Source organism: Trachymyrmex septentrionalis, unplaced genomic scaffold, assembly GCF_001594115.1.
Source record: "Trachymyrmex septentrionalis isolate Tsep2-gDNA-1 unplaced genomic scaffold, Tsep1.0 scaffold37, whole genome shotgun sequence".
Classification (NCBI taxonomy): Eukaryota; Metazoa; Arthropoda; class Insecta; order Hymenoptera; family Formicidae; genus Trachymyrmex; species Trachymyrmex septentrionalis.
In genome coordinates, this window is record NW_017305536.1 from 10,332,617 (window position 1) to 10,342,892 (window position 10,276).

General features: G+C 30.8%; 1 protein-coding gene across 1 annotated transcript in view; it reads left to right on the top strand.

Annotated features, from left to right (window-relative positions):
* The first annotated feature begins 7,184 nt into the window (after positions 1–7,184).
* LOC108750839 overlaps positions 7,185–10,276 on the top strand; it is a 9,924-nt gene continuing 6,832 nt past the window's right edge. Inside the window, exons 1-3 of the mRNA XM_018490647.1 lie at positions 7,185–7,280; positions 7,358–7,672; positions 7,834–8,135. Of these exons, the coding sequence (XP_018346149.1) occupies positions 7,412–7,672; positions 7,834–8,135 (563 nt within the window). The 5' untranslated portion in view covers positions 7,185–7,280; positions 7,358–7,411. The remainder of the gene's footprint in view (positions 7,281–7,357; positions 7,673–7,833; positions 8,136–10,276) is intronic.

Sequence of the window (10,276 nt, forward strand, 5' to 3'; positions counted from 1 at the left end):
TATATATATATATATATATATGACATCAAATGTATCTCGTCTACGAGCTATTCAGTAGCTGTCCAATAATGTATCAAGCAAACAGTGTTGATTAAAAACTTCTACAGATGCTCTGATATGTAATTTTCATTTAAGTTAATTACATCCTATAATAAACTTATACATTATGCTGAATTACGTCAATATATTTAAATCTTAAGTATCTTATGCGCGAATAATTATTAGAGATATACCGGATATACGAGAATAAGTATCCGGTATCCAGTCTTATCCGCTCCTTTTTTACTATCCAGTCGGATAGCCGGATATCATTAATATCAAGCAATATATCCGGCTGGAATTTTAAAAATTCGCGCCACATTGATGCACAATTGCATTCTTTTCAGTTGAACTTCTTGTACGGTTCATTTTTTCTCATTTTTCTTCTCTTTTTCTTTTCGCGTTAGGGAGATAAAGAAAATTACACAGGCCCACAAAAAAAAGTATCCTGTGCTTAGAAGGGTAAAAATACCCTGTGGGTAGAGATCCAGCGATTCTTATGTATTGTTTTTATTTTGAATTGCTGAATACGAATCTGACATAAAAATAGGACCGTCCAAGGCAAATTTTCGATTGAAAATTTGCTCCGAATGATGCTATTTTTATGTCAGATCAAAATACATAAGAATAGCTTGATTTCCACCCCAGCACAGAGTACTTTTTTTTGTGGGCCTGTATTATTATTGCTATTTCTCTCCCTTGCTTTCCTTTTTTTTCGAGTAATAATTTCGTCACATTATATTTATTGCACGTGATATTTGTTATTGGCTATAAAATATAATGATCAAAAAATATAAAATTTAATCTACAATTGACAGAAAAGATATACATGTTATTGATACATTTGTACAATACAATATATGTATGTGACAATATGACACCGTCAAATTAAATTTTTTTTATCAGATTGCCAGGTGCTTTTATCTGTAAACACATATTATTGAGGTTTTCTTCATTTATTAATTTGTGATTTTTGTTATTCCTATTATAAAAAAAATTGTTAACAGATTATAAACAATTGATTTTTTAATTTTCAATTTCTAATCTTGTTAGATTGGCAAATCTTCGAAAAACGAATAAACATCCCAATGCATGTCGCAAGCGATTATTTCGATTGTTCGTCTCAAAAACAATTTTGCAAAGTCTCATGGTAATATATATACATATACATGTATATGTATATATAATAAAATTCGGTTTGTTATGGTTAGCATGTTTTTTAGATGATTTTATTTTTATTTGTTACTTTCAGATATAGTTAGACAATTTTTTTATAACAGATATGTTTTTTTATGAATTTTAATGCCAGACTTTTACACTATTTTTTGTATAAAAAGATGATAAAAAACATGAGAATAAGATAAGACGTACTATAATAATGATGTGGTCGATTTATTTATGGAATGAATGCAAAATTGATCCGAGATTGCTCAGCCTAGTATCGAATAAAAATTGATACGCGATCCACCAACGCAACCCGCCGACGCGATTTATAAGTGACACCCAAGCGCGCGGATATACGCTTGGGAAATATGCTGCGTCCTCGAATTAATCTTCCCTCGAGTAGAAGCCATATTTACGCTATAATCAGAAATGTAGCACATTTGTAACACCAATGAACGAGATAGGTCAGAGGAGTCTACAGAAATGTTATGTGAGATTCCAAAACAATCGATATATCGACGATAGATTAACTAATAATATACGAAATGCTTGGAACTGATGCTGATTTTTCATTCGATAAACCTGCATAGTTTATTAGATCTTGTAACAAATATTCCCAAGTAAATATTTTACAAGATAAATTTTCTACATCATTTATTTATAACAGTAACGATTTCTCAACTTTTGTCACTTGGATATTTTCTGTTAGAAAATTGGCTTTTCTTATTGATCGATAGAATAAAATGAATAATTGATGGTAAATAGTGAAACGGAAAGTATTTGTTTTTCAAGATCGATAGATTTTATAGATAATGTCATTATATAAAAATGTATTACTACACAAATATTGAATATTGTATTAAATTTGGTGTAATAGTTGCCATAGTTGTAAAGATAATAATACATTTTTATTTTTTATAATACTTATATCTGCAGTGTAAAAGAAAAAACAAATGTTTTGAAATAGAAATGTTTTGTTTTGCGCAATAAAAGAAGATCTATTTAAAAGATTTTGACTAATTGCAAGCGCGTGAACACACACACACATAAAGACAAAATCAATTTATTAATTCAATTTAATTATTCTTTCTTTCGAACAAAAATTTAAATTGACTATTTTTAATATATTTTTTTTTTTGTTTATCTAGTGTATTACTTAATGACATCACAGTCAGTCGTTTGTGCTGCAAGCAATTTATCATCAAATTTAGAGAATAAATAATGATTTGCCGTTAATAAAATTTTCATTTTTACATATATATGTATATATGTGCCATCTTTGTCGAATACTTATTAAATTTTCCAACCAAACTTTGAAGAACTCGGATTTTTCTCGGCCAGCACTTACTTTCTGCACTTTCAAATGAAGCAAGAAAAAGCATATTTCGAGTGTTACATTGCCATTGATGTTGATTATTTCGCACTATTCGTCAATTTCCTGTTTTCATCGTAAGAAACGTCGCATTCCAACACGTAATATTTTAAGAATCGTTTGTTTCTCGACCGAATATTAATACCGGAAGTTGATGTTCAATCTATGCCGATAAATTTCAGAAATTACGTCTTGTATTCAGTATATTTAGAAGCATTTACATATTGGTCATTTACAGAAATGCTATAATATAGATATGAAGGAAACAAATAGAATTTACTATTTATATATTAGTATAACATTATTAAATATCGATAGCAAACAACGCATATCTATTGCATATCTATATTTAAGTACACTTTAATACGCAAGCTATGAAACACTCGCAAATGAAAATTTATTTTTATGCCGGACGTGAACACAAAATTGTTCTTTATCGTTTTCTGAAAATGCTACATTCTATAACATTAAGTAAATTAAACAATAAGAATCTTATTTTAAACTGTACATGTGAAAACACAACCAATACAAACTAGAAATTAAATGCCTAGAAATTAAACGGTCGAAGCTGGATATTTAATGTTTAAACTATTCAATGTGAATTATACTGTATGTATACATATATACACACATATACAATAACAATAATTATATTAAGATTCTCGAATTTTAAAACAATAACAAAAAAATAACTGTAATAAGCTAATGAGAGTCAGCATCCATAAACGGCGTAATTATTTAGTGAACAATCAATAATCAGAAATTGGATTGATGTTTCTTTATTTTGAACGTTTCGATTCTCTTTGGAATCCTCCTCAGCAAGAATGATACAAGAATAATTAGCTCATGTTATACTATATTTAGTAGTCATTCGAATTGCGGGCCGAATTGGTTTTTCGGACTTATATACATATATTAAGTAAATTATCAATACGTATTAATAAGAATTTTGTCAAATGTAGTTTAGGAAATTTGCTCTAGGAAGCATTTGATTTTTTACATTCTCTTCTACACTTAATATAATATAATAAGCGTGTAGTTATACTGCATCTCATAGAATACTTTTGTCATAGAATTTACAAATTCTTCGATATAACGTAGAGTAAAAAAATTGTATTTATCAATAAGTCATGTATATACATGTATGATATAAGTCACAACATTGAATTTAAACAAATTCGAATAGATTCAGGCGACAAAAGTAATCGTCGTATTTTATATCGAATGCACTAATTATGATGTTTTCCTTAACAGACATCAAACATAATGGTGAAAAAATTTGCTTGTTGATCATCAAAGATTTGTCACGGAGATGGATTCTTATCGCAAGGACAAGACGATTAGCAATTCATGACTCGATGATCGGGATTTAAATCTGAATATTCATACCGTCAATGAGTGTAATAGTGAATGATGGCATCCTACGCGCGGCGGTATAAATATTCCATTGAAGCCACCATTATACTTATTATTACATTAAAAAACTCATATACAATATTATATGTTAAACGGATCAACCTATATATTTCGCTTTATTTATAGATAATCATGTGATTTATTAATAAAAGAATTCGAGTAATCTTTTGAACGCATTTTCAACTGTAGGATGTGCATGTGATTTGTAAAACTTATAATAATTTTAATACTCGAATATCCATATCTCCTTTCAATTATCTTCTTACAAGAGTTTTATAAATAACTCAGACAATATATGTATATATCGAAAAAGGGGGCATAAAATGTCTTACAGACGTCTTGAAGACATCTTTGTGACACCATATATCTGAGAGACTATGACATACTGTGCGACAGATGACGTTATCAGAACATCTTATATGTACACATTGTTCTGGACATATTGTATATTTCTGGAAATATTGTATATTACATATAAAAATGCAATATTTTTTAAATTTGATTAAAATATATCATATATATTAAAAAATTTTGGGACTAAAAATTGAAAAAATTGAATTTTATTATTACGTTGTTTTATTAACCGTAATATTATTGAATGTCATTAAATGATAATTATTTTTATATTCTTTCAAGATTACAGTATACATTGTATATAGTTGTATATCTCAAAATTCAAAGTAATATTTATGGTTATGATATTTCCCATTCTTAATTCAAACATTTCATACGTCACGATTAAATCATGAAGTGCAATTGAAAGAAGCAACATGAAGTGCAATTTTTTTGCGGGTTGATTGTACATACAAACAACTGGTTTCCGACAATTTGCTTTGATCGAAACGACTATCTACCCAGCATATAATTTGCGTGACGAGCCTCACATTCTCGAAATTTGACGCGAAATTTTTTCGCGTTACTCTTCATCGCTCTAAAGCTGGAAACACAGTAAGCACAGGTAACAGGAAGCACAGAGAACAGGGAATAAACGAGTCGCCCCTCCCAATCAGAGCTCTGGGATAAATTCGATATTATAGATTCGCGTCCAACATATTCCAACATGCTCCAACATGCTCTTGCCATAGTTCCTTCTCACTATAATGAGCCCATTGGAGTGAGTAGGAGCTACGATAGGAGTACATTGGAGCATATTGTAGCATGCGACGCGAACAAACCTTATATTCTCGTCTCGTTATTCCCTGTTTAGTGTTCCTATTGACTGTGCCTATTGTGTTTCCAGCTTAACGCAATGTATTTTCCGTTTTAATGACTAACTTTAACCTCTACGTACATGCATACAAAACGTCAACCGAAAAACATTCTAGCATTGTTTCTTTGAGTTTCCAGTTAATGTTGGTAGAAAAAGAAATGCGCGCATTACTTAAACTTCTCTCTTCTGTCGACATACTCTGTTCTTTTACATTAAAAAATAATTTCTTCCATAAAAAAATGAAATTTCTTTGTAATTTTCTATAGGACATCATTTAACACATCAAGTACATATTCGAAGAAAGTTACAAAAAATACTAAATTTTTTTTAATTTTAATAAATTATTATTTATTTTAGAAATTGTAATACACAATGGCGTATACAATAAGTAATTTAATAATTTGGAAATAATACAGAAAAATAAACAGGACAGGATAGAAAAGCAATATATATATTGTTAATGTAACCTCTTTTTGCTCTATTTTTGTCTTATATTTCACGCAATTGTATAACATAAAATGCAAAAAGAACAACTTTTGAGAATCTTATTACTTGCAAGATGCTTTCAACAGAGAAAATACTTTCATAACTTAGCTATGTTATGTATACAATTTACTTTTTTAATAGAGATCCTCGAAGCTTCGAAGCAAAAAGAAATAGTTCTTTTATTTTAAAGAAAGAGAGAAAAATAAATCTCCACGAGCGTTTAATTTACTTTTGCATTTTTCGTATCTGTTAAAGTCGATACAAATAAAACAATAACTTAGTATAGAAGTAGTATAACATTTGAAGACACTCGGCAAGAACAATATGTTACAAAGGCGATTATCCTATTTTCTTGTGATGTGTAAGTAAATTAATAAAGCCTGAAGCTTAGGTTTCACATTATAGCTACTAATATATTGTATAAATCCGTTGCTACTGCATCACACTATCCACGTTACTCGGCAATTCCCGTTTACGAGATGGAAATTCTCTTTGCCGCGATTTATTCACGATAGCCTTCGCTCACTTGACCGAATAATCGATTGACGCAGATTGTAGATACATCTTACTAGTACAAAGGCGGAAATGAGGAAGCGAACATCCTCATTTAGCTGCAAGTATATAAGATCAAATCTCGTATTCAGGAAAAAATTATCAATATTTCTAACTCACGATTACTATCACAACGACTTTATGACGATCGTCACGAAAACCTGTGCCACAATGATTCAATGAAATCCAATTATAAATTAAAACATGATATAAGCAAAAGTGTATTTAACACTTATATTATATATTATAATATATTAAAATATTTGTTTAAAAATCATGTATTGAAAGTTGTGAACTTTTGAATAATTCTATAATTTTCATAGCAATTGAAACAGTTTTGTGATTCTAACTTTTGTTTGACTCTTTTCCGATTATTTTCACCCTTATACAATTATTCTACAAATTTTTAATATGTAATAATTAATAAACGTCCAGAAAGCTTTTGCAAAATATTCTCATTTTCCATAAACCGTTCCTGTCTGTATTGTTGCAACATTACATGTTCTACAAATAATTACAAGCAATAAAATATAATCACGGTAGTTCAATTGTTTCAATCTTTTACACCTTTGCTATTTATCAGCTAATAGAATGTAAAAAGAGATCGATTTAATATTTAATAATCTAGTTATGACGTACATTACATGTTACATATACGTATTTCTTTAATTTATTCGGATTTATATTGCAGTTTCAAGAAAGGATAATTAATTAGAAACGTTGAATATATGCTTGTTTTAGGAAACGAATGGATATGACAATATTGCAAGAAAAATGAAGAGTAAAATAAAATAAGAAGAAAAAGAGAGAGAGAGAGAGAGAGAGAGAGAGAGAGGGGGGGAGGGAGATTCGAGAGATGAATCAAATATTCTATGTATTCCCACAGTCAAGTCATTTCCGCTTCTCAATGGATACAAAGCTTGACGTTATGACAGCTCTTATAATTTTTTAACAGATCAATAATCAAGTTCAACTACTTTAGCTGCGAGTTTCGAGAACTTCTTCAATAAAGTAGAAAGATTGTCCAAGACGAAAATTACGGTAGTGCTTCAGAAAATTATTTTCCTCTAAAGATAATCCAAAACGCGGATATAACTTAAGAAAAATTTAACCCGAAGAAAAGTGTGTAGACGAGAATAAGTGCGAATTCTTCTGTTGCTGTGTGAGTGACAATGTCAACGCTCGTCACGCCGCTATCGTCCACTACTACTACCTTTGCTGGGGAATTAACGACTAGCCTTATACCCACCAAGATTGACACACGATTGGACATCAGTCCGGTCTCAGTTATTCTGGCGATCTCCATAGTGTGCATTCTCTCGCCGATCACCGTTACCAGTAACTCCATCATCCTGGCAGCCTTCTACAGGTACAAAAGACTCAGGACTGCTTCCAATTGCCTTTTAGTCTCGTTGGCTATTAGCGATTTCGGGGTAAGTCTTTTACTTATCACTTGTATCGTTCTTGTATAATGTATAAGTATTATAACAAAAATGTGTCTTATTCGCCGAATACTTATTCGCTCGCGTCAATTACGAACGCATTCTCATTTAGATCCGCGATAAATGCACGATCTGCTCGTTTTTATTGGTAGATCGGCGTGTTTATGCCAATCGGGATACAGCTGGAACTCTCCGGTTTACCAGAAAACGGTGTTTCTGCTCTCTGCATTGTGCCATATTGCATTGCGATCGCGCTCTGTAGTGTCAGTGTCCTAGTTACCGTGGCCATCGCTGTGGACCGTTTGACTTCGTTGGCGCAACCGTTGCGATACAAAAACATCATCACCCATAGCAGCATAGAAAAATACATCGCAGTTTTTTGGATGTATGCAATCGCTGTTGGCCTCTCGCCTCTCATCTATGCTCAAATCATCGGAGGGATGCAATCGCACAGGTAATTATATTTACTCAATGTTTATACATATATCATTATATGTATATGTACATGTTTACATTTCACTATTTCAGTTAAAATAAAATTGTGTAAATTTCTATTTATAAAAATATAACGACACGCAAGTCAAATGCAATTCATTATTTAATAAATATTTTACACACACACACACACACCACACGCACGCACGCGCACGCGCGCGCGCACACACACACACACACACACACACACACACACACACACACGTGGCTTGTTGCGATATTAACACGTTTTACGCAATTTGCAAAGTATTAATCTCAAGTAGAACTATAATATATACATGTTCAATTTAGATTTTGGATGGAATAAAATATACGAACCATTTAGTATTTAGTTTAATCAAGAGTATCATCAATACAATATGAGCCGAATTTTGCATCCTATTTCTTTTTGTTTTATAATTTTTTATCTTTTGTTTTATTAATAAATTTTTATAAAAAAACATAAAAAGGAGAAAAACAATGATTCCGCATAATATAATTAATGTAATGTAAAATTTTTAACCGCGTCTTTGCTAAAAATAAAGTAATTCGTTATTTAAATTTTCCAAAATAAAATTAATTTTACCAGTATAGAATTTCATTTTAATCTTGTTCCATATGAATCGAAATAATTGGGTGCATTCAGTACTATAACCGCTCACTGAGCTCTTGCATCTAATTGACATATTCCAATAGATATATATTCCAAAAATATAAACCAAATAGGTGCAAGAGCTCATTAAGCGCTCAATGAACGGTTGTAGTACTGAGTGCACTCATTAAATTGTATAAAACGCGTCTGCATTTGCTTGCCGATATACTAACAATATTTAAAAAATGCACGAAAATAATTAATGTAATGTAAAATTTTCAATTTATCGTGTCTTTGCTAAAGAATATTATTTAACAAAGTTGGTTTTGAACAATAAATTCAAATGACTTAGTCAAAAAAATTAAACGACATTAACACCTCATTGACGGAAATTTAAAAAATTTTGTCTTTTACGTTTATCAGTAGCATTTATTTTGCTTATGCTTTAAACACAACTCTCAACGCAATATATTATATTACGTTTCTATGAATAGAGCTATGAGAAATTTTATTTAAGTGCTATCTGACACTGTATATATTTACATGATGGTTTAGATGCATCACGTATTTAATTCTGTGACACGTGGCATATCGAAGAAAGTGGATATATTACATTGGAATAACAACTAAAATCTAGAAAAGTATGTTTATATATATGCTGCATAAGAAACACAATGAAAAATCATTGGAGACAAAAAAATAAAAAAGGAATTTTAAAGCTTAGAATTTGCACTTTAACACGCTTTTAGCCGTTTTTCAAAAAATTGCTATCTTTATAATTTTGTATCTTAACAAAGATGACATTATTATGTTCTACAAAATTATGTACCTATGTACATTCAACAGTCTGTAATTTGGTTAAAATTTTTTTCGAAAAATTTACAATAAGTCGTATAATAAAGTAAACAGAATTTTATCTACCTGCCAAATGCTATTTTAAAACTTTTTAAATGATTTTTCTTGATCAATTAGTGGCGCAATTTTGAAATCAAACTTGATTATTAATTGTTAAAATACAGAACTGTAAAGATAGAAAATTTTTTGAAAAACGGCTAGGTCCAAATTTCAAGCTTTAAAAGACTTTTATTTTTTTGCGATAATTTTTCATCAAGTCCCGGTGATCTGAAAATGTGTTTTGGACGTTTTGAAAATGTTCCCTACTTTTCGATGGTTTATTCGCGCATTTTAGACACGATATTATTATAATGCGAACGAATGATCATAGTTCATTGCGATTATATATGCCATGCAGTATTAAATACTTACAAAAGCGCGTCGCCAAACCGCACGAGTTTCACCCGTTCCGTTCGGTACAGTTCAGTATCGGTAAAACCCATGGCATATACAAAAACATAAGGCCAGCAGCGAATCCAATCTTACGATTTCCTTTATTATTAAGGTCTTACGACCTTACGTTTTTCTATGTGCTCCCGGCTTAATCGGTTGCGGCGCGGTGCGACAGCAACTTAAGCTACAACAGCAGTCAAATCAACGCCTAATTAATTATAACCGCCCCGGCCCCGGCCCCG